The 25192-nt window shown below is 45.3% G+C and overlaps 1 protein-coding gene across 3 annotated transcripts in view; it reads left to right on the top strand.

Moving 5' to 3' along the window:
• ASTN2 (astrotactin 2) overlaps positions 1-24937 on the top strand; it is an 844134-nt gene extending 819197 nt beyond the window's left edge. For all 3 annotated transcript variants that reach the window (XM_044389549.3, XM_026513856.4, XM_026513855.4), the window contains 3 exons: positions 8783-8883; positions 10809-10992; positions 24113-24937. In XM_044389549.3, the coding sequence (XP_044245484.1) occupies positions 8783-8883; positions 10809-10992; positions 24113-24350 (523 nt within the window). In that variant the 3' untranslated portion in view covers positions 24351-24937. The remainder of the gene's footprint in view (positions 1-8782; positions 8884-10808; positions 10993-24112) is intronic.
• The last annotated feature ends 255 nt before the right edge of the window (positions 24938-25192 follow it).

Raw genomic sequence — 25192 nt, 5'->3', positions numbered from 1 at the left:
GAGAAAGACTTCAGGGTCAGACACGGGAAGAGGAGTATTGTCAGTGTTGAAAGGGAATGACGGGTATTGGTGTTGCTGTACTAAGAACTCTTCCTTGTCAAAAGTTGGGAACATGGAGTTCATCCTCCTAACTCTAACCTCCTCCAAACTGTGACTCAAGACCCAGTTGGGACCAATGAATAGCTACCAATTCTATCTATTTGGAAATAGCACTGAACTTTGAGTTGGGAGATGTACGCTGGGGCCTGGCTGAACTATCTGTGCAACCTTAGAAAAGTCAATTTAAATTTCCATGGCTTCTTTGCCTCCTTGTAAAATTGATTTAACAATACACACCCCTTAGGCGGTTTTAAAGAGAACAGAAGACAACTGTGTAAAAGCCCCCAACACAATGTCTGACACAGAGTGAGTGCCCAGGAAATGTGTGTGGGATCTCTAAGGCACTTTCACATCCGTAATGAACATTTGGCCCTCACGGTGTCCCTGTGGGGTTATCAATAGTACCCAAGCTACAGAGAGGTCAAATAATCTGACCTAAACCACATAGCTAGTTAAAGACAAGGTTAAACCTCCAAAACATGCCCTCTGTCTCTCAATGCAACATATTTCTAAGTTATACTTTCCTGCAAAAAAATTCCTATAACTGAAGTCATTTAAAAATTGTTTTTCTCTGGATATTAGAGAGGCTGTCCAGTATATAATAAAGATATAGGAAAAAGGCCACAGTTTGCTTTAAAGATCCCAAGAATATAAATTGAAAGGGAATAATAAGTCATCCCATGCTTAATTCATTCCTTGATTTGAAACCATAAAATTAGTCTGTGTCTGCTTTGCCCTAAAACAACCTGTTAAAAGATGAACATCCTCCAATTAAGAGCAGTGGTCAGTCTGTGTGTTATCATGTAGGCCACTCACTGAAAAAAGAGGAGAAGGAGAAGGGGAGGGACAGGAAAGGGAAGAGACAGACAAGAAGAAGAAAAGGAAGAGGGACAAGAGCAACTGCTAAAGCCAAGCCGAGTGCCAACCTGAATTTTCCTTTCGAGAGAGGTCAGGTTATACTTGATCGGTGAATGCATGCGCTCAAATGGACCATTTACCTAGTTTTGTATGTTAAAATCCTTTGGCATGTTCACTCCTCTAAGGCTTTCAGGGTGTGGAGTATAAGGACTGTCACCCTTTTGTGTTCTTCATAGGTGGTTGGCATTCCCTGTAGGTTGCAGCTGACAAGGAATCCAGACAGTCTTCGAATGCATATCCAAACTTAGTCCATTGTTTAAAGAAGGAAGAAGGAACACACCTGAAGGAAACGTAAAGATAAGAATAAATTTTTATTGTAGTGCCCCTAGCACTGCATCCCATTGCTTACTCACTTGACCCCATCTCCCTGCTCTGCTGTGAGTTCCTGGAAAGCAAGGACCACACTCTTCTCTCCATAAGTGTTTCTGTCCTGCTTAGCAGAGTGCTCGGCACCTAACAGGTGCCCCACTAATGCCAGGCGCACAGTGGGCAGAGCAGCTGTGATAATCATCCATTCCTCAGTCGGATACTGGAGATATGCTCAACACACTTTAATTTTAAGTCAATTTATGTGTATCTCATTTTAAATGTCATTACTATAGTCATTCATTTCTGAGTCCCTGTGGTGTTGGCACTATGACATTTACAGTAACGTTCACATCCCGGTGAATTGGGGGGCCTTTGACAGGCAGAGCAGTGGGTGTCTGGTACTTATTCTAGATTGTCGTTGCCTCTGCTGAGCTTAGCACCAGCACCGGTTCCAGGCTTGGCCTTCCCCCAGAGCTCTCTCTGCTGGCTTCCCCCCACTCCCCTGATTCTTTACCTGTTAGCTCATGCAGCTGGAGGAGTTGAAGGGAGGGCAAGTGGAGGAGTTGTTGTTTGGAGTATAGCCACAGACTGCCTCACCTTTGTCCCAGGCGCAGCCTCCCAATCATGCCTCAGACCGGGGTTGTTTTGAAAGTAGAAACCAGCACTGGAGTCCTTAATACCACGATGGTCTCTCCGTGCTGGGCACTGGAATTAAATATTTATGTTGGCAGAGAGCACGAGTTGTCCGCCCAAGTTGGGAGGATGAAAAGGTTGGTTTTTGGTGCTGGGGAGTAGGTGGGCTGCGTGTAGAACAGAGCAGGGACCCACAGCAGCCCCTCGCTGTTCATTCTCAAGTCTTACTTTGATAGTCCTGACGGCCAGCGCCCAGCTGGGGAAAACTTTGGGCATCTGAATTCCGTCAGCCCGTTCACACCAGTGCCCTCATTTCACAGGCTGGGAAACTGAGAGCAGAGCCCAGTGGAACTTGCCCAGGGCCATCACCCTGCTTATTCAGTGTCGGAACCCAAACCAGTGTCCAGATCCTCAGCAAGCAGTCGTGACGTGAGACCTGAGGTCAAGAGAGCTGTGTGACCTTGGATAGGTCACCTGAACTCACTGAGCCTATCTGTAAGACAAGAATGATTTCTAATCCTGGGAAATAATGCAGACAAATGATTTTATGTTAAGCACTGGCAAAACTTTAGCTCAGGGGTCCACAAACTTCTCTCTAGAGGTCCAGATCGTGAATATTTTAGGCTCTGTGAGTCATATGGTCTCTGTTGCAGCTACTCAGCTGTGCCACTGTAGTGTGAAAGCATCCACAGAAAATACGTTTTTAAGAAAATGAGTGTGGCTGTGCTCCATTAAAACCTTATTTACAGAAACATGCGGCAGGCCAGATTTGGCCATGGGTCGTGGTTTGCTGACCCTGGCTGTAGATGCTTGGAAGTTGTTGGAGTTACTGTTGATGACGTAATAAATGACCCCAAAACTGAGTGGCTTCAAACAAACTGTTTGATTACGCTAATGGATTCTGTGGGTCAGGCACCGAGACAGGGCACAACGGACTCGGCTGTCTTTCCTTCATGAAGTCTGGAGCATGAGCTGCGGGATGAGTGACATGACCGCTTGGGCTGACATTACCTGAAGGTTCCTTTACTTTCCCAGCTGGGGCCTGGGCCTGGATGACCTGAACACCAGGACTGCTGACGCGCCTGCTGTAACCTCTCCCTCCATGTGGCCCGGCTTCCTCACCCTAGGGTGGCCTCGGCATAGCTGTATGTCTTGCATGGAGGCTCAGGGCTCCGAGCAAGTATGTTTCAGCGAGCAAGGTAGAAGTCACCGAGCCTTTCGTGATCCAGACTGAAAAGTCGCACAGCATCCCTTCTGCTGTGCTCTATTGGTCAAAACATTCCCGAAGCCACCAGCATTCAAAGTGAAAGGACATAGAACCCCCACATCTCAATGAGAGCGATGCTAAAGAATTGGGGGAGGGGGCTGACTTTTAAATCCATTATAGAATAGAGAAAAAAATTAAACACACACATCGAATAGTGGTGAATTGCTTACGTAGCACTTCCCGTGTGCCAGGCAGTACTTTATTCCTTCAGCGTCCCTTTGAAGGAGGTAATATTATCACCCACACTTCATTTTATTTTTATTTTCACCCACGTTTTAAAGACAAGATACACTAAAGAACAGAGAGGTTAATTAACTTGCCCAAGGTCAAAAAAAGTAGGTTGTACAACCAACATTTGAACTCAAGTAGTCAGGCTCCTAGATTTGTTCCAACCATGACGCACCCTGCTTCCTTTTGATCACAGAAATGAGAATGATCTTTCTGCGACTAAAGCAGAGACGGATTAAGAACCCAAGTCTTTGGACTGCCCAGTGTCTAGCTAGTCTTCCTGCCGATAATTGCTTAAAAACATTATTGCACACCTACTCTGGGTCCAAACTGTTCTGTGCATTTTGGGTAGTCCGAGGGAAGAGGTATGACACTTGATTTCATTCATAAGAAACCTAAAATGTGGACGAGGGAATTGAATTCTGATTTAATTCTCACAACCCCATGAGATGGAACCTTTGTCCCATTTTACAGATAAGGAAACCAAGGCCCATGGTTAAGTCACTATTTGCCCAGTAGTTGATAGAGTCTAGCTAGATTCAAAGCCAGAGCAGTTCAATATGCAATCCCATGCTCTTTGCTATTGACTGCAATGGAGAAAGATATAGAATGAATAATACCAACTCTTTCAGAGGGGGGAAAAAACAAAAACAAAAAACAACTTCAGTCCCTAAGATCTGGCCTATCCTTAGAAATGATGCTGGTTTAGTTTTCTCACTGTGGAGACAGGAAGGGCAGGTAGGTATCCCTGGTGATCCAGCTGTTCAGATGAAGAGCCAGAGCTGGGACTCCGTGTTTTTCCCACCACACTGACTGCTACATTGTGCTGGGAATGGCAGGGAGGGGAGTGATGGTAGGTTGGGTGTTGGGCAGTGGGGTGGGGGTGGAGGGGGTTTAAACTAACGGGAAGTTGTTTGCCAAAGTTGTGTGGGGGGAAGGAGCATTTTACAAGACCAGGGCCTCTGGCCTGGAAACATCTGTTTCCCTTCAAATCAGCAAGGAGAATTTTGCCTCCCCAGAATGCCTAAATCATGTGGCGGCTGGGGAAGAGCAGGCGTTGGCCTGGAGACTTCAAACGCATTCTCCCGTACTCTCGGGGACCTGGTCCTGATGTGGGCCTCTGGGGCTCTATCCCTGCTCTTACCCCCTGTCAGATCCGTGAGAAGCTCTCACCGCCAATTAACTTCTCGGTTTCATTCTCTCACCCCTGCTGCGAGGGGGTCTGGGGGTCTTGGATGGGACCAACAACAGCTTCCTCTCCACCTACTCTCCTCTGATTTCCACTAGGACAACTTATTCTGGATGTCTGCGGGAAAGGGGGGGTCAAACCCTTGTGCAGTGTCATGATAACAATACTATTGATAATAATACCCGTGACTGTCTCTCATTGAGTCTTAGCACATGCCAGGCATCATAGCAAGCACTTACCCACACCTCTCTTTATTCCAACAACTACCCTATACAGTGGGTTTTAAAATCATGATTCCTATTTTACAGGTGAGTAAAAAGGCCTCACACAGTCAATAAATGGGGAGCCAGAATTTAAAACCAAATTGTCTGATTCCAGGTTCATGCTTTTAGCCATTCTGTCATTCCACCTCTTATAATGACCTTTCAGCCAAATCCCTTTTTGTTCACTTCACAGAAGGGGAAGCAGATTTCCAGACAAGGGAACTACTTCATAGTCGATTGAGTCATTCATTCAGTCTGTCATTCATTCTGGAAAGTATTCGCCGAGGATTGCATGATTTAGGTGTCCGAGCACCAGATGTAGATGGGTGGATAGAGATGGGCAGAGCCAGACTCTGGTCCTCAAGATACATACTCACAGGGGCGAGAGAGAAGTGTATGAGCCGTAACCCAGTCATGCGGCATCTGCGGTCACAGGGCACCATGGGTGGAGAAAAGGAGGGATGAGCCAGACAGAGGGTGTAGCATGTGCAAAGGCCAAGAGATAGAATCCATGTCTGGAACTGTTAGCAGTTGGATACGGTCCTACCGTAAAACAGAATAGGAAGCGAAGACCGGTAAACCAGGTTGGATGTGTGGCCAGCGTTGGTTTGAGGTTCAGTGACACAGTACTGTCAAACGAGTGAAGATCAAGGAGCTGCATTGGGAGCCTGTAGTAGGGAGTTTAGATTTAGTCCTGAGGGTGATGAAGAAACATTGAAAAACACTTTGCATCTGTGTCGTCAATCCCAAGGCACTTCCCCCCACATTGAAATTGCAGTACACTGAAGCCTTATTGCCAAGATCGCACAGGCCACAGTCTGTGAAAAATCTGGGACATGAACTCAGTTGTGTTTTTTTTTTTTTAATTGAAGAATAGTTGACATACTACATTACATTAGTTTTAGATGTACGACATAGTGGTTTGGTAACTTTCTACATTATGCTGTGCTCACCACAGCTGTAGCTACTGTCTGTCACCATGCAAGGGCATTATGATACCATCGACTACATTCCCTCCCTTTCCTCCGCCTGTCTTAGTCATAACTGGAAGGCAGTACCTCCTACTTCCCGTCACCCATTTTGCTTCTCCCTTACACCCCACCCCCCTGACAACCACCAGTTTGTTCTATGTACTTACGGGTGTTTCTCTTTGTTTGTTTTGTTTGTTTGAGGCAACTTGGCCGGTGTTCTTTCCCCTAAAACAAAGTCGGAGGAAGAAATAGCAAGGGTTTGAGCCTGGAGCTTCAGGTTCCTAAAGAGCCCATCCCGCTACATCCTTGAAACCACCTCTTTTGTAATAAAAGTATCCGATAGGTGCAGTGAGACCTAAATCAACCACTTGTACCAGAAGCCGGGTAGTGTATAGAAGGAGCACCAGGGGAAAGCCAGTGTCTACTCTGAACTTATGAAGACTCTTTCCTCTCTGGGCCTCCATTTCCCCACCTGTAAATATGGATATGGAGTTTGGCGCCTGCTCAGGGGTTCAGTTCAAATTATCAGTGGATCTCAGCCTGCTTCACTGGGCAAAGAGAAGATGGAAGAACTGAGCAGAAGGTAGCTAGCACCCTTCTTAAATGCCTTGAGGAACACTGAGGTCTGCCTGTGCCCTCTCTGTCTCTCTCCGTCCCCACTTTCCACTCTGCACTGTGGGTGTGTCCCTGTGTCTGCTTCTCAGTCTCCGCCCACCCCAGCTTCTCCACATTAGGGGCCGCCACTTTCTTCCCCCCACAAAGACCTCCAAGCCCTCCCTGGTCTCCTAACAGCTTTCAGATGTGTCCCTGGGACAGTTCTACAATTACAGCTGAGACGGGCAGAAAGCGCTTGGCCTTGCGACTTTTGACCCAAGCCTGTGAGGTTGACGTCTTCCTCTTTTTCCACCCCTCAGTGCCCGCCAGCAGGGTGGCCTGAGGCCTCCTCCGTCCCGAGGCCTCCACTGACACGTTTGGTTACTCTAATAATACAAATAGAAGCTACCTTTTAGGGAGCAAAGATGGAGCCAGGCCTGCTGCATGATTGAAGCGTGGAGTCTTGGTCCCAAACTTGTGAGAAATGGGTAATTCCGCCCTTATGACAGAGACTGAGGCCCAGAGGATACTCAGCCAGCAGCTGGGGAAAGCAAGATTTCCACCCAGGTTTTAGAACTTGAAAGTCTAAGGCTGCTTCCTCCCCAGCATGCTGTTATTCATGCTGCTTGGCTGAGCAGCGAAGCAGAGAGGTGACCCTCTTGGTGGAGGACATGTATTGCAGAAGTACCAGGAAAACATAAGTAGCCAATGGGAAAGTAGTGTTTAAAAACATTTTCCAGCTCCTCATGTTTTCAGGCTCACTCACATATTCCATTCACTACATCCTTCCATGTTTCTCTCAGTTGAAATGCATCTCCTCTTCTCCAAGAAAGCATTTTTTAAATGTGTACTCTTGTACAAGTAAGTGGTATTTACATGGTCTTTATAAAACTCTGCAGCTTACAAGCCATTTCTCATGTATCGCTCGATGTAATCTTTGAGACCGTCATGCATTATCTCTACAAGCATCCCCATTTTGTTGAGGTAGAAATGATTAAGAAATGAGGTGTGATATGCTCAGGTTCATTCATTTACTCAAATATTTGCCGATTGCCTACTATCTATAGCCAGTACTGGTAAATACCAGGAGATCGTTGTACTCAGGCCGCGAAGTATACGCCCTCTGAGAGCTGCAGGCTACGGTTCGGATCTTGCCTCTGCCACCTTCTCGATGGGTTGTTGTGAGGGTAGTAATACTCAGTACTGTCCTTACCTCCCTACTCTGCCACTTGCTTTATTCTCACATCCTGGAGTTTCTTTGTGATCTTATTTCTAACCCCTCTGCAAGGCTTTTCAATCATAACTCACCCTGTGTAGCCTTAGAGATACCTGATGCAGAGAGATGAAGTAAGCACAGAGAAGTGAAGTGACTCAGCGGAGGCCACAGACCAAGGGAGTAGAATAGAGCGTGAACCCCAGCCTGGCCATCTCCAAGACCAGGCTCCTTCCTCTGTCACCACTGCTTCTCTTGACCAAAACAGTACTGGATGTAGTAAGCACTGGAACTGAGCTCTACTCATAATGCCGAGATAGAGCAGGAGGGGAGAGAATGCCCACATCACAGTGCTATTGTTCTTACACCAAAGGCAGAAGCCAAAAACCCCAGAAAGCAGATGAATAGATTACCTTCCTTCTGAAGACGGGGCCAACATACCCCATGTTTAGGCCTCTTAAGACATGTATTTCGGTACAGGCCCACACGTCCTTACCCTTGCCAGCACTCCAAGCCAGCTAACGAAAGACAAAAGGTGGAATTAGATTTGACAGTGTGGTTAAGTACATAATCTTTGGATTCAGGCAGACCAAAGTTCTGGTCCCCTGTTGCTACTTACTTAATATGTAATAATAGGTCAATTACTTGACCTCTTTGGAACCAGTGTCCTTACTGGTAAAATGCAACCATAGTATCCAGCTCATACGGTATAGGAATAAAATAACTCCTGGCACACAGTTAACACTCAGGAGGTACTTGTTCAGTGGATGAATGAAAGTATGTCCAGCCATGCCAGACAGCATTAGGGTTCACCTGTGAAGTCCAGGGTTCAGACTGCTCTGTCCCCAAGTAGCTGTGAGACCGTGGAAAGATAGAAAATCAAAGTCTCAGTTTCCTTCGTGGTGAAGTGCAGGTGATCATGACCCAATTGGTGCCCAATAAATGCTTTATGGTTTTTTTCTCTAAATCTTTTCTCTCACAGCCTAAGCCTCCCTGACTTCCTTTGGCCACTGCTCCTGTACTGTGATTTTGTGTTCCACCTTCCAGGGCCTTCTCTAATGTCACAACCCGGTGCCCTGTTTTCTTGCTGTGCTGCAGGTTCACTTTGTATGCTGTGGACACACGAGGGAGGCACTCGGAGCTCAGCACAGTGACCCTGAGGACAGCCTGTCCGCTGGTGGATGACAACAAGGCAGAAGGTAGGTGGCCCATTTCTTCCCTTCCCAGGTCTCTCCCGTATTTCCTCTGAGTTCTACACCCTGCAGTCACTAACTGCTACCCCATTCCTGCCTCATACACGTATCGGCACCGAGAGAAGAAAGGGAAGGGACTAAGAGCACAGGAGACACATGGAGCTATTAGTCAAAGCCATGAAGAAAATTGAGATGGACCACCAATATCTTAGCCGTTGGAAAGACTTGCTCCTCTTTCATCATGTTTGTCTATGTTCTGACATAGAGGCAAGGAATGGTAGAGTCAGAGCCCCATGACTGTATCCTGCCCCTTAACCTAGGCTTTTTAGAGATGAATCACTTCTCTCCACTTCAGTCTATGCTAGAGCTGGCATATCAGTGACAGTAGAGGACCACTTTACCACCAAGCCCATGGCAGATATCATTACCTCATCATAGCATGCATCCCCATCTAGCCTGGGGTGGCCTTAGACTCCTCAGCATAGAGCTACAGTCAGTGACTGTCAGTGAGAGTTCACATGCAGGATTAAACCTTTCTGCTGCTCCTGGCCCATGACACTGTAAACATCAGGCAAAGTACCTAAAAAAATTAGAAGCAATCAATCAGATGCACCAGGTGCTTAGTTCTTAGCCAACATGTAAATATAATTTCTACATCAGAACTGGCAAGAATGGGGTGACAGATCGTGAGTCCTGATGGCTCACTTCAAGTTGAGTGGATATTTTCTAAGAGCACTGGTATACAAGCAATGCAGCAGAGATACGCTCTTCACCTTTCAGAAATTCACATTCTAGTCTCTCTGGAGAGAGAATGACATTTCTACAAATGGCTTAATACTACAGGCTTTGTGCTACCAGACAAGAGGAGATGGTCCCCCTATTGAGGAACTATCGTGTCTCCAATGTGAGGGGATTTGAGCGGGTTTCCTGGTCCTTTATCATCATCATCATCATCATTACATTAAAAAAAATGCATGTGGTTAAAAAAAAGACCTAGGAATAAAAACCGGAGTGGAAATACTGCAAACTAAAATCTCCTCCCTCCCATGATTCTTCTAGAGGCAATCACTGTTAGCGATGACTTGGGGATGTACACAGATCTTGATTTGAGTCTTCACAGGTGAATGAATGGGCCTTCCATTCAAGGGAGCAACCCATGATGACTTTAAGTTACATCAGTTCCTAGGAATGACTGAAGGAGTACAAATTGCCTTGAATTGCCATGGTTTTTCTCTGAAAAATTTTTGAATGAAGACCTCTTAGACCCGGGGCGCCTGGGTGGCGCAGTCGTTGAGCATCTGCCTTCGGCTCAGGGCATGATACCAGCGATCTGGGATTGAGCCCCACATCAGGCTTCTCCACTGGGAGCCTGCTTCTTCCTCTCCCGCTCCCCCTGCTTGTGTTCCCTCTCTCGCTGGCTGTCTCTATCTCTGTCAAATAAATAAATAATATCTTAAAAAAAAAAAAAAGAAGAAGAAGACCTCGTAGACCTGATCACAGAACTGTGTTGGAAATATTACAGAGGGGAAATAGAAGTAGACTGTTGAGATGAGTCCAAGACCATTGATTTAATAAGCCTCTGCACTTCTTTGAAATTTTATGTTAAATCATGGGCACCAAATGTATGTTAATAATGAAGCTTACAAATTATGAGCACTAACTTTGTGCCAGGCCCCGTGTTGAATGCTTTACATTCACTGTTTAATTTTGTCCTCCCAGCACACCTCCAGAACAAACATTGTTATTTTCAGTTGATAGATAGGAAAACTGAACCCAACTAGTCAATGCTGTTCAGGATGGAATTAAGGTCTGTCTGCCCTCAGATACCGCACATGTGAATTCCCACACAAATGTGCCTTTCCTGTTGCGTGTTTCCATCCTCACTTTTTCCCACTGTCCCATGATCTGTGCCGGCACTTCTCTCCCCTCAGAGATAGCAGACAAGATCTACAATCTGTACAATGGGTACACAAGTGGAAAGGAGCAGCAGACTGCTTACAACACGCTGATGGAGGTCTCAGCCTCAATGCTGTTCCGAGTCCAGCACCACTACAACTCCCACTACGAGAAGTTCGGCGACTTCGTCTGGAGGAGTGAGGATGAGCTGGGGCCCAGGTATGAACAGGTGTGGGAATATGAGTGGAATGGTGGATTCTTCTTGATTCTGTCTGATTTTACTAGACCCTTTTTTCCCATAGGCTGAGAATGGGCTTTGTCAAATTAATAAGTGTCATCCACTTTGTCATGTCAGGGTTAGAGATGGGAAATGGGCAGGGAGAATGACAGAATCTTGGAATTTTAGCTTCTTAGACTCCTGGAATGTCAGATAAGAGAGAGACATCAGCACTCTTTCCCTCATTCACTCCTCTCACCCACCTTCCTTCTTCAGTGTTAGAGGTGGGAACCTTGGACTCCTGGAGGAAGTGTATTCTAACCAGCATCATGGAAGGGTATAGTGGCAGGGTCATGGCCTCAAATCTAGGGCTCTTCCCACTCTTCCATAAGAAATCTGAGGTTTTCTAAGGGCACCTGGGTGTCTCAGTCAATTAAGGGTCTGACTCTTGATTTCAGCTCAGGTCATAACCTTAGGGTCATGAGATCAAGCCCTGCATCAGGCTCTGCACTGGGCATGGAACCTGTTTGAGATTCTCTTTCTCCCTCTCCCTCTGCCCCACCCCCCCCCCCACTCCCTCCCTCCCTCCCTCTCTCTCTCTCTCTCTCTCTCCCTTTCTAAAAAAAAACAAAAGAAAGAAAAGAAAAGGAAGAAAGGAAGGAAGAAATCTAGGGTTTTTCTAGAATGAAATCCATTAGTAACTGTGACTAAATACATTCCTAAATTCAATGTGTATTAAGACATGATTTTTGTCACCCGCAGTGACTATGCCAACCATTGTACTAGGAGCCACGGTGGATTCAAACATAACTAAGACACAGTCACTCTCTTCTGAAGCTTCATAAAGTAGTGTATGAAATGGTGCTGTGTTTCATGCGTTACGCCTCACGACATACATTCGTTCGTTCATTCGTTCATCACTTACTTAGTAGCGCCTCTTACCAGTTGGTTGTTGACCATGCAGTGACAAAAAGGGAGAAGCTTACTGTTGGAGGTAATTAAACAAGCAATTGCAAAGAATAGGAATAATAAGTATAATGACAACAAAATAGAGCCCTTTAGGGAGACAGGGCATAGACATCTGGTCTAGATAACCCAGTGAAGCCTTCCCAGGGGCTGAGACTGAGGCTGACAGAGCGAATAGGGGTCAGACAAGAAGAAGGACAGAAGGATTGGAGGGTTTAGGGCAGAGTGACGAGCCTGGGGAATGCACAGAGAAGATAATGTTACATTAGGGCATGGTTTTCCTCAAATTTTCATCATTTGTCTGCCACTTTTATGATTTTTGACATATCACCATACCCTAAGCACTTTTTGTTTTGGTATTTCTTAGATTCACTTCTCACTGAAAATCTATTTGAAAACAGTTATTATTTTATAAAGGGAAAATTAGCATCATCTACCTTTAATAGAAAATTAAATGTAAACACTTGATACAATGGAAGGGAAACAAACAAAAACAGAAAACAGAGCTCTTCAATCCTAGTACAGCCTGAGGCTCTGGGCAGGCTCCCTGCTCAGCTCGGGAGCCTGCTTCTCCGTCAGCCTGCTGCTCCCCCTGCTTGTGCTCTCTCCCTCTCTCTCTCTGTCAAATAAATAAATAAAATCTTTAAAAAAATAAATAAAAAGGAGGTTAGCAAGTGTTAGAGAAGTACCGAAGACACAGTATCAAGCCAAGACTTTCTTTTTTAAAGTAATCTGGAGGAGGGGAAGAGAATGAAAAAGAATCTGCCTGCCTTTCCCAGCGTGATTCGTTGTTTAATGCTGGGTCTGCGATCCTCTGGAGTGCCACCTAAAATCCTTTCTCCTGCCCCTGGGGAACTCCTTCTACACTTTGGTAAACACTCTGTAGAGGAACTGAAAGAATTTCCCTGTAGTTGGAGCAGAGTGTGTGACAGCAGGAGTGGCAAGAGATAAGAAGGAAGGGGTCAGGGGAGCCAGTTCTGAATGCCCTGTAAGTAGGGTTAAAGAGTTCGGATTATCTCCCTAGAGTAATGGGAAGCTTTTCAATTGTTTTTCACAAGGGGGTGATATTGGCAGATCTTCAGGGGAAGAAAGATCACTCTTATGGCAGTTGGAAGCTTAGACGGTCGGTCGGGGGAGAGGAGTCAAAACAGGAGGGAGGTGGTGAGGCCCTTGAGGCTGCTCTTTTAATAATCCAGGAGAGATAGTGTGGTGTTCTGGAGCAGAGTGGAACTGATAGCATTGGAAAGAATCACCTGACTTCCTGAAATACTTAGTCAGTCGGCAGCACTCCGTGCTTTAAAAGCTTTAAAATTACGCTGTAAACTGGGCAAGGTGGGGTATTCTCATTTTGTGGATGATAAGGAATTGGAGGCCCCATGAGGTTAAATAAGCTGCCCATAGTTGCACGGTTTGATAGGAAGGCTGATTCTGCCCTGAGCTCTCACCCTGAGCCCTTAGAACGCTTGCAATATCTCTCCAAGGATTTGAGACCCTTGGGAACAGATGAGAGCTTGGTCAGGGATAAAAGGGACCTCTCCCTGGAACAGACCTTATCTGCCCATTGGGTCCTGGACTATAACTTTTTCTCTTTCACATGAAAGGAAGCTTCTTTAGATAAAAGCTAAAAGAGGGCAGACAGGCAGAGTCACAGAGCCCCAGATGAAAGCTACTGTGTGAGTCATCTGGGCCGCCATCTTGCCCATGGACAGGGAAAGGCATCCCACTTTATTGGGCTTTCCCACAGGGCTCAGAGTTGGGTGGAAGCTAAACCAGAGCTCCACTCCTGACTTTGTCTTTACAGCCTTCTGGGTTCCTTTATGACCTTCTAGGACATAAATCTTCTGGAAAGGCTGCCTGGCCTCCCACAGAGGCAGGACAACCCACTTGGTAATGGACTGTGATAACCCACTAACCTCCAGCCAACCCGTCACCAGTCACTGTCCGCCAACCCCGATTGGTGTCACCCAGTTTCCTCCCTCCTCAGTCTTTCTAGTCTCTGGAGGGGATATGAGATTCCTCTAACATCCCACACAGGCATGTCAGCAGCAATCAAGATAGCTGCATCCTAATCTATCCTGACACTGCTAATGAACTCATTGTGCAACCTTGGGCTCTAGGGTCTCTCCAGCCCTCAGTTTCCTCATCTATAAAACGATCAGGATGAACTAGGGCAGTGGTACTTTCTTCTTAGCAGTAGATTTTTTTTTTTTCCTAAATAGATCTTACGTAGAACCACAGGTCTTAACTAGAATGCTACTTTCTCGGAGAATCCTCTAAAAGTTCTACCTGTTCTCTCAATCACACTCTCATGTTTTATTTTCTGGGTCATACCTACTAGTTTCAGTATGTCACATTGCTCATGTGTTTACTGTTGTGTTATCTCTCTTCTGCACTAGGATGTCAGCTTGTGTGTACTTAGTGATTCTTTATGTCCTAGTCACTCTTGTAAGTGGGTGCTAAATAATTACTTGTTAAATAATTGGATAATGGGATGAGTGGATTTGTGGCTCAGATGGTTGCACAGTTGTTCTGGTAGAAGATCCACCTGCTGGGTCTCCATTTCAAATCCCCTTTCCCCCAATCCCAAGGGACTCTTAGATCTCTCTCTCTCTCTCTCTCTCTCTCTCTGTCTCTCTCTCAGCTCTTAAAGATCCATAGGTCATAGTTGGAAACAACTGAATTCCATGAACTCTGTCTTTCCAGCTCAAAAATAGCAATCAAAAAATGCATTGTCCTTGGAAATATTAAGAGACCCATGGAGACCACATTTCATTAGTTTATTTATTCATTGATCATTTAATGTGTTTACTATGTGCCAGGCTCTGCGCTATGGCTGGAAACGTATGACTGAAGAAGACAGATCCTGTCTTTCCAAGGAGCAGCATCTAGTGAGAAAAAGTCTGTGGGCAGTTGCAGCGAAACATGTTATAAGAAGCATATGCTCTAAAGAGGGTGGGAAGTTTGTTTTACAGCAGTGCTTCTCCAACTTGGGTGTGCATGAGAATCCCCTGAGAGCCTTGCTAAGATTCACATGGACTTTGTGGCTTAGGATGGGCCTGAGATTCTGCTTTGCTAATAAGCTCTCAGGTGATGCCCATGTTGCTGGTTCTTAAAGCACATTTTGAGTGACGAGGTTCTAGATGGGAATAGATGGCACAGCTAATCCAGACCTGGACCTCAAAGGAGGATCCGGTGGAGAAGAAAGGGAAGTCTATGCCTAGCATCAAAGGATGAACGGGAGTCCTCCAGGTGGAAGGAGGAGGATATTCTCATCAGAAGGAACAGCCAGCACAAAGTTGAGTGTTAGGGTGGGTAGTTAAGAGGATACACTTGAGTCAGGAAGTACAAATCTCATTGGGACAGAGAGTTCAAGGTGATAGGGGAAAACAAAACGAAGCAAAAAAAACCCAAGGCTGGGAGTTCAGCGGAGGGCAGGTCATGATGGCTCTTATGAGCTCTGCTCAGTTTGTTCTTTCTCCCAAAAGCCAGGTAAAGGTTTTAAACAGAGGAGCAGTTTGGGTAAATGTGCCATGACTCTGAAGGTTTTGCAAATGTGCATGGTTTCAAAGTGTAAAGGTGAGAGAGTGAGACACTGCCCTGGAGCCAGGGACCTTGGGTTTCTGTCCTAGGTTTGCCATCCACTTGCTGTGTGACCTTGGACAAATGCCATTGCCATTCTGGACCCCATTTGTAACATAGAAAGGCTGGACTCCAAAGTCCCTTCCAGCTGGAAAGCCAGGAAACCAGAAAGCCCTGAAGGTCGTAAAAAAAAACAGAGAACAAGCACATCCTGGCTGTCCTTTCCCCTCTAGTCCAGAATGTCCTGATTCTCAGGGACCTAGGGTGGCCAGGGTGTTAAGAGCTCTTCCCAGGAGGACTCATACCATAGGATGAACTCGATTAGGATTCTCTTGGCCTCTAATCACCAAACCCCAAAATGTTCTCTACTTCTCCCTGTATCTATAGTCACATACCCCCATAAAATTTAGTGACAAAAGGGCATCTCTTACGTCTGCCTAATGAGTCTATCAGGCCAGTGTCCTCCAGAGCCTGGTTCCCGTGACAGCCACAGGTGCCACAAACAGCTGCTCAGAGAAGACCTGCTGATACCCAGCTGTCCCAGCCATACGGTTCCTATTAGGAGACCTGAGAAGCTGAGCTCATAGGTGGCTAAGGACCAGAATTTGCTTCAGTCGGAACACCCTTGACTACTCTTGGGCTTCTCGATCCTCTCAGCTACATTTGGCTGAAATGACAGAGAAGGAAGAAGAGAGCAAGCACTGAAGGGATTTTGTTTCAGTGAATTCATCTCTCTGGACTGGTAATAGTGTATTTACTACCTCAGCCTCTCTTGCTTCCATGGCAGACATCGCTAATCGATCACAGAAATCATCACAGACTTGGTTCAGCCTGGGATTTTTCTCAACACAGCAAGACAAGAAGCCTTTCCTATCTGAGAAGAGCTGGCACATCCTATGAACTCTATCCATAGCCTATGCTGTATCCATAGTGAAACTAAGCAAATCTGATGTCACCGTACATTCTTTTAGTTCAAGATTATATTAGCTCTTTCCTTAACTATCATGGATTAAGTCTTTTAGAATTTCTAGGATTTGGGGAACAAAAGCAAACTTAGGCCTCTAGGGCCATATTCCTATGGATCTCAGATGCGCTTTTAATTTTTCTGCATATTTTGACATTTCTGAAATCAGGATGGGCAGTGCACAATGGACGTGCACATTAAGTGTTACATTCTTCTCTTAAAAGGTTACTTAAGTCAGTGGCATTTCTTATAACTTAAGATGTCCTAGGGTGGATAAATACAAACAAAACACAGTATGACTTTGAACAAGCGTCCCATGGATCAGTGTTCCCACTGATAGTGTACCAAGGTTGGCTGCTATCTTGAAGTCTGTGTCAGTTCCACACCGAAATCGTTGAGTTAGTTGAGACTCTGTTATACTTACCATCAGTTAAGGAGTGAATTCTTGGGAAGGTCTTATGTTTTCTTGTGAGAGAAAAAGGAGAAGATAAAATGTAAATATTTTCACTGTTTATCTTACAAATCACACTTCAAACCTGGTGTTGAAATACATATCCAGGTGGCAGTATTTGAGCTGCTGGATTTCTGTTTTGTGGGAGTAGTCCAAGGCTAGATTTGATGTGGATTTATTCTGAAAATAACTCCAGTGAACTATTGGGAAGCTATAAAACCATTGTTTCATCGCACAAATTCGTCACACCAACTGTAAAATATATGTGTGTATACACATGTTTTCAAAATGGAATTACCTGATTGTATTTTGTTCTAAAAGTAATTCTTACTCGATAACATCTACGTGAAGTGGATGTATATAAAATGGAAAGTGAAAATTTTGCACCTCTGAATCCAGTAATCCCAACCCAGAGATAAAATCATTAGCAGTGTGCTTTCCAGGTATGACATGGATATGCACATGAATAGGGACTCTGATATAGGCTTAAGGATATACCTGTATCTATAGCCACAGCCCTATTTCCACCAACACTGCTATGTTCAGTAAATATCTACACTATATTCTGTTTTCTGCCTGTTTACACATAACAAGCCTTTTCTCACGGATGCATATGTACATATGTTATCTGGGAGGGCCCTTTATCCATGCAATTATATGAATCTATCATATGTTAATTGAGTCTTCTATTAAAAAGCAACTAGTTTTCTTCCAAATGCTTTGCTCTTATAAACAAATCTATATAAACATTTTGCCCACTTACCAGATTATTTCCCTTGGTCTACATCAATGCTCTTATGCCATTTCATTTCCTTTATCAATTCCTGCTTGAGAATTACTGGATTTGGAAAGCTAGGGACTGAGAATTTCCTCAGTTCAAGTCAATTTACCCTTATTAATTTCTCCTTCTTGCACAATCAGGAGCGGGGCAACAGGGGGACTCTATGCTGCCCAAAAAGCAGGTGGGAGATATTAGTTGAGCACCTGTTATGGGCCCAATCGTTTATATGTCATTTCATCTCCTGAACCATCTATTTTGAAGATTAAGCAAGAGAGAATCAGTGGAATTGAGTAAATTGTTGAAGGCTACACAGCTAGTAACTATCAGAGGCCGAATTCAAAATAACTTCAAAATGCAAAATTCAAACCAACATCCTGTCCATTATAATACATCGCATCCCAAGATTTGTATACAACTAAGGCAGAATATAATGTGTATCACAACAGAGAAATAAAAGGCTTCAGCAGCAAAGGGGGAAAGATGGCTTATGATAGCTGGCGAGATCTGGAAGACTTCCGGAAGATGAAATTTCAGCATGACTCTGAAGCATGAGTAGACCCTCAATGAACGTGGTCCTCTCACATCAGGAACTCCATGTGTTGGCAGTTGTGTCACACCAGGTTCTGTTGTGAAGTGCTCATCAGATGCCCATCAGATGGTATTTCTCTGTGAACGAAGCCTCTAACTCCTTTTAGGTTAAAAACAAAAACAACAAAAATCTTCTCCAATTTCTACTACCATTAGACTCTGCTTTGGTCTGAATGTCGTATCCCCCAAAATTCATAGGTCCAAAATCTAATGTGCAAGGTAATCGTGTTAAGAGATGGGACCTTTGGGAGGTGATTAGGTCTTGAGGGTGGATCCCTCATGAATGGGATCAGTAGTCTTATAAAAGAGGGACCAGAGAGATCCTTCACCCTTTCCACCATGTGAAGGCACAACTAGAAAGTACCATCTATGGACTGGGAAGCTAGCTCTCACCAGCCACTGCACCACATCTTCCAGTGCCATGATCCTGGACTTCCCAGCCTTCAGAACTGTGAGAACTAAATCTGCATTGTTTATAAGCTACCCAGTCTGTGGTATGTTGTTACAGAAGCCCAAACAGACTAAGACTCCTTTCTAAAACATACTTGATTTGAGCATCTCCGGTGAAGGAAGCCCATTGGAGATATGGAAGGATCCATTCTATACTTAGAGGACTCTAGTTTTAAGTTTTTTATTAAGTCAAAATTTGCCACCTTTTTAGAGTGACACCATTGATAACACTGGAGTGCCTTGCAACAGAGATCTAGATGCTATTCTTACATTGCTAACCCTGGTCAAATCATATGACCAGCCCGAGGCTCACTTTTACTACCCAAAGACTGGGACTGAAGTACAAACTCTATAATTGTGGCGAGGATTATATTTAGTTTCAGTCCCCCCCCCCGTCTTCATTTATTAGAACAACATAACCGTTTGCATATCCCCCTTCAGTGGACACATTCCATTCCTGCTTTCCACACTTCCTCCTAAGCCTTGCTTTTGAGACAACCTTCAGCATCATGATTTGGCTACAGTTTGCACATGTCCCTGTTACCAGAAGTGACTGGGGTTCTCCAGATGTGGCCTGACCAGGGCAATATGAATGAAGTCATTCTTTCTCTTAATCTGCCCTATCTACTTCTGGAGGGTGTGTCCCATTTTTGTGCAACCACGTCATGCCCTCAACTCTTATTAAGCTTGAGGTCAGCGAACACAGAGATATTTAAGTTCAACTCAAGGAGATAGGGAGGAGGGGGAGAGACCAATAGGAATGTTTCCTTACTGCCTCCTTTTTTCCCTCCAGTCCAAGGCCCCCTTAGAATTTAGGTCTCTATCCACTAACTGTGTCAACAGCTGATTGGGTAATGGTGCTGGGAATAGAATGGTCGGTCAAAGGTTCTATAGTTCCCGGAGAAGTGGCATCAGAACTCAGCTCCTGACTCCTCCACAAGCCATTCCTGTCTCAGTCTCGCCTGCTAATACAACCATAAATTAATGTGCAGTGGCTCCTTCACCTCTGGTTTCCTGTCCCAGCGGGCCTGGGTCCTGTCTCCAATGAGGAAGATTTCATTTCCGGTGTTTGAGAAAAGTGGTCACTCTGACCTACGATTCCCTCTCCAGGGAAAGCTTGGACCATGCCTGGCCTTTGATTTATGCATCTCCATTGCCTAAAATTTATTACCCAGCACTCTCGCCTTTGGTCCCTCACTCCGTCCTCCTGCTCACTGGCCTTTAAGCACCTCCAACCCTTCTCTCCATGGCGTCACCTTCTGACTTCTCCTGTCATTGTTGGCTAAATGCAAGCCAAGGTCTGAGGCAGTGTGTGCGTTGGGAAAAGAGCGGGGATAGTTAAGTGAACTGAGAACTGGTTTCATGCCTATTGTGTACAAACTTCTGTGCTGGACGCCTAGGGTAGTCATTCATTTCAGCCTAACAACAGCCCTACAAAATAAGCACCTCTAATCCCATTTTACAAATGGGCAAACCGACTTACAGAGAAGTGACTTCCCTAATGGACTCTGAAGCCTGTGTCCTTTCTACTACAGCATGTGCCTTTGAATCTTGGCTAACATTTACTGAGAGTAAGCAAATTACTCAGGTTCTCTCTCTCCCCCTGCAAAACACTGCTATTGCTTCCATTGTCCTGATGCCATAACTAAGAGCGGCATGGAAGAACTCGCTGATGGTCCACATAGTTGTTAAGGTATAGAGCTGGGATTTGAATCTGTGACTCCAGGGCCAGATTTTTCAATTTAGCTCTGTACATCAGGAGCTCTGGTTCTTGCTCTGCTGTTGTTACTAATGTAAGGTGTTCCCTTAGACTATTTTCTCACTCCAGACCTCAGTTTCCCCATCCATTCAAAAGGAGGCTTGGTTCAGTTGAGTTCCAAGATTCTCCCTGAGGAAGTGGCTGGGCCTTTGGAGGCAAAGCATTTGGAAATGTTGGAGGAATTTCCCTTTCCACCTCATTTTATATTCGTAGCTTGTCTTTGTGACTGTCTGCCGCAGACAGCCACTCTCCATTGCCTTCACCATGACTTTGAAGAGCCTTGATGGTCTGGTATCTGCCAAACTGACTAGTCTCTCACCCATTCTTTGTGCTAACCATTTCAAAGAACTGGGTGTTCATGCTTTCTCTCGTCTAACTTTAGATGGGCTCTTTTCTCTGCCTCCCCGTCTCCCTGAAAAACCTGTCTCATCATTGAAGTCTTGGTGCAGGTGTTACATACCTTGGGAAGATTTCGGAGCCCCCAAATTAATGATTAGATGTCCACTTTATATATTCTCAGAGCACACAGCATGTCTCCAACCCAGCACTCTGACCCCGTATTAGAGGCTGTTGTATTTCTGTCTCTCTCCTGCCACTGACTTATAAAGGTGCTCTAGGCTTACACCAGGACACAAATAAGGCTGATGATGGGGGGGGGGCGGGTGATGGTGGTGTTGTAGTGATACTTTCTAACCTGTGTCAGGGACTTAAGATGTGCCGAACATGTTTCTAAGAGTTTTGTATGTATTAACTTATGTAATCCTCACTATAACTTTATGAGGTTGGTGAATGTTACTCCCTTTTTATAAATGAGGAAGCAGAAGGAGTACGTAGCTTTTTAAAAGCACAGAAAAAGCAAACCAGCACCCTTAAGTACGATGGTAGGAAACACTTAACACCTGGGTGTGTGCCCTACCTGGTTTCTTGCTGTCAGTCTTGCCCTTCCCCCAGTTTGATTCTCCTCAAGCCAGCCAGAAACATTTTTAAATAGTCCAGCTCTGAATGCATTACTTTGCTCCTTAAAACCCTTTAATTACTCCCCTATTTACTCTCCAGACCACAATCATAGATAACATTTATTGAAGGCTTGTTACAGATTCGTCAATGCTGTTGGGTTTTTTGTTTTTTGTTTTTTTAACAAGACTTTGTGGTAGATACAGGTATTATTCCCGTTTCATGGATAAGGAAACTGGGTCACACCTGGTTAAACAATTCCCTCGATGTCACAGAGCTAGTAAGTGACTGAGCCAGGATTTGAATCTGAGCAGTCAGGCTCTAGAGCCTGGATGGCGTGCCATTATTCTGTACAACCAACACTCCAGTTCCTAAGCTTCAATGGTGTGGACCCTGCCACTTCTCCAGTTTCCCACTGTGTCGCCACTTACCCACGGTAATCCTGGTATCCCAGCCGTAAATCCTCAGAACTTCTATGCAGTCCCTTATCTTTGTGCTTTTACCTCTGCTTCCTGGTATGCCTCTGTCTTCTTTAACCCCTACTCATTTTTGAGACTCAACACAAGTTGCCCTTCTACTAGGAAGTCTTCTTGAATATTCTCATTCCTACCTAGGCACCTTCTTCTACTTCCTCCCCGCCCCCAGCCCCCATGCCTCCTCTTATCATTGCCTTTGCTACCTGTGTTGTAATTTTCCATCTGTCTGTGTTTCACACCAAAAAGGGAGCCCTACCATAAAATAAGTGCTCAGTAAATGATCAGTCAATGACTTTATCTCCTGTAACTTCACAACAGCCCCATTTTTCAAGTGAAGAAACGGGTTTAGAGACATTACGTAAATTTCCCAAGGACACAGAGCTATTAAGGAACAGAGCAAGGGCTCAAACCAGGAGGAGAGAGAAATGAACTCCTCAAGCTCCTCGTTGGGAGGTGCCTGCCAGCAGAGAGAGAGGACTGTGGGCAGAGTGGCAACTCGAGTGTGATTATGAAGCTATGAATTCTTGGCACCTCAGGAAATATTCCACCCAAGTGGTGAACTATACAAAGAGGACTTTTTGAAATGTACCTCATAAATCATGCCCACAGAACATACACACAGAAGCCCGGCCCTTTTCCCGCTGCCATGCAGGTGCCTAACACAGTCTCCCATTTGTGGGGTCTGTTGTCGTAAAACACCCTCCCTCCTGGGGTCTCAGAGGGGCATGGAGAGGACAGCAGGAGAGAGCTGCTCGTTTAGCCCTTGGGTATCTTGAAGATACTAGAATGTAGAGAAAATTGGATTTCACATGGTGACAGGCACCTTGACGGTGAAGCTAACGTGTGGTGTGACCCAGGAAAAGGATATCCCTTTCCCTCTCTGAGCCTCAGTTTTCACATCTTTAATAAGAGTAGGTTAGTCTAGGTCAGTGGTTCCCAGTTGGGGTGATTTTCCACCCCAAGAGGACAATTCCCAATGTCTGGAGACCATTGCATTGCTATGACTGGGGCAAAGGAATGCTACTGGTATTTAATAGGCAGAGGCCCAGGAATGCTGCTAAACTTCCTACGAGACAGCCGCCACAACAGAGAACTATCTGGCCCAAATGTCAATAGTGCCATCATTGAGAAACCCAAGGATGTCAGAGATCCTTGCTAGCTTTAATTTTCTGTGCAGCTGTCAGACCTCCTCAGGGATCCTCTCTCTGTTACTGGTTAAAGGGATCTAGATAAGTTACCAATGATGATCACCACAGGACAGGGTGATTCTTGCTTAGACTAGTGTTCGGTGTGACCTTGATCCCAAGACACCATCATAACAATTCTTTATAGTCCTAGGTATCATTTATTGGGAACTTATGCTGTGCCAGGCTTTGGGCATTACTCATGGTAGATCTTAACCACCGCTTATGACGCTAAGACCATCGTCACTATTTTAGAGATGAGAAAAACGAGATACAGAGGAATCTGATTTGGGGACTTAGATATTAAGGCTTTGATGAAAGATTTCCAAATTTCCTGACTGTGAGAAAAGAAAGAATATGAGAGAACTAGAGAAACACAAAAGCAGAAGTTAGAGAGGGACTTTGTGGGTGTTCAGGCCTAGATCCGAATGCCCAGCCCCAGTGGTCAACTGAATGTTTGACCTTGGTCACGCAATGTCATGTCTTTGAGCTGTGGGCTCCACATCCGTTTGGTGTGGGTGGAAAGAACAGTATGTTCAGGGCTGTTGTGAAGATTACATAAAATCTTAAAATGTAGGTAAAGCACTCATTCTGCATCTAGTGTGGCAGGTGTCAGTAAATTTTAGTTGTGATTGTTATTGCTGGGTATCATTATTATAACAATTTCTTCTTGGTCAGAGTCCCAAAGCTGGTGACCTTATAACTCCTGGGATTCTCATATCTTAGAAATGAAAATTCTGAATCTAAGGTTCTATGTAGCTGTCAGTTTTTACACATTGCACAATCGAAGAGGACAAATTCGGAGGTGATTTTTGAGTAGGTGTTTGAAATACCACACTCGGGCCAGGAATGGATAGGAGATTGTTGGGACAGGAAGTCCTCATTTCTCTGTTGACCTTTATTCACCATTCAAAGGCTTAAACCCTGGTCTGGGCTTCCTTCTTCATCACCGTCTCGTCCTCCCTTTCAGGAAGGCCCACCTGATCCTGCGGCGACTGGAGAGGGTGAGCAGCCACTGCTCCAGCCTCCTGCGAAGCGCTTACATCCAGAGCCGCGTGGACACCGTGCCCTACCTTTTCTGCCGCAGCGAGGAGGTCCGGCCCGCGGGTATGGTGTGGTACAGCATCCTCAAGGACACCAAAATCACGTGCGAGGAGAAGATGGTGTCCATGGCCCGAAACACGTATGGGGAGTCCAAGGGCCGGTGAGGGAGGGCGCTGCCCTCCATGAGCACACAGACTCTCCGTGGGAGGGGGAGCAGTACTCTCGTGGATCCTGGGGCCTGGGGGGAACTGGGGGACAGCTGAGGATGGGCCTGGCGGATGAGGCTTGCCAGCAAGGCCAAAGCAAACTCTTTCTCTTGTGGATAGCCGACAGAGAACTTTGTAACCACTGGAATTATCCGTTTTTCTCTATCTTTTATTTTTTCTAAGATATTATTTGGCTCTATCAAAGTCTCTCCTTTTTAAACTCTTTTCTTATGGATGGTGGTCAGTCCCGAGGCAGGAGCTTTCAGGTGGAGACCAAGCGGCCTTTGATCTTCTTCCTTCCTCCTGCCACACTCAGCTTCCTTCCGGCAACAGACCCTGGAGGAGACCTCTGGAGAGACAATCTGGCCTCTTCAGCAACAGGAAGGAGGCCCCGAGAATTGGTGCAGTGAGGAAGCTTGGGTCTTTATAATTTTTTTTTTTCAAGACGTTATTGAGTTTGCAGGACCCCTGCCTCTTCCTGCTACCTGTGGGTCTGTCCAGAGTCCCTGCAGGACGTTCCATGCATTAAAAATTCTTATTGTCTCTCTTTCTGCTTGGGGAGTGTTTCTTGCCACTGGGGGACCTCTGTTTATCTACTCAACAGGTATTTATTGATTACCTACTATATGCCAGGCACTGGATGTGCAACTAAAGAGTGAGAAGCTCCCTGCTCTCAGGGAACTTAGAGTCGATGGGAATTATAGAGAAGCAGTTCAGTGACTTCAGGCTATAGCAGGGGAAGAATGGAGGTTATTTAAACTCATTGTTGGGCTATGAGACAAACTAGAGGAATTGTGAAA

This window comes from Ursus arctos, unplaced genomic scaffold (assembly GCF_023065955.2).
Source record: "Ursus arctos isolate Adak ecotype North America unplaced genomic scaffold, UrsArc2.0 scaffold_18, whole genome shotgun sequence".
NCBI lineage: Eukaryota > Metazoa > Chordata > Mammalia > Carnivora > Ursidae > Ursus > Ursus arctos.
The sequence above is the reverse complement of the archived record's forward strand: the minus strand, read 5'-3'. Positions and strand labels throughout refer to the sequence as shown.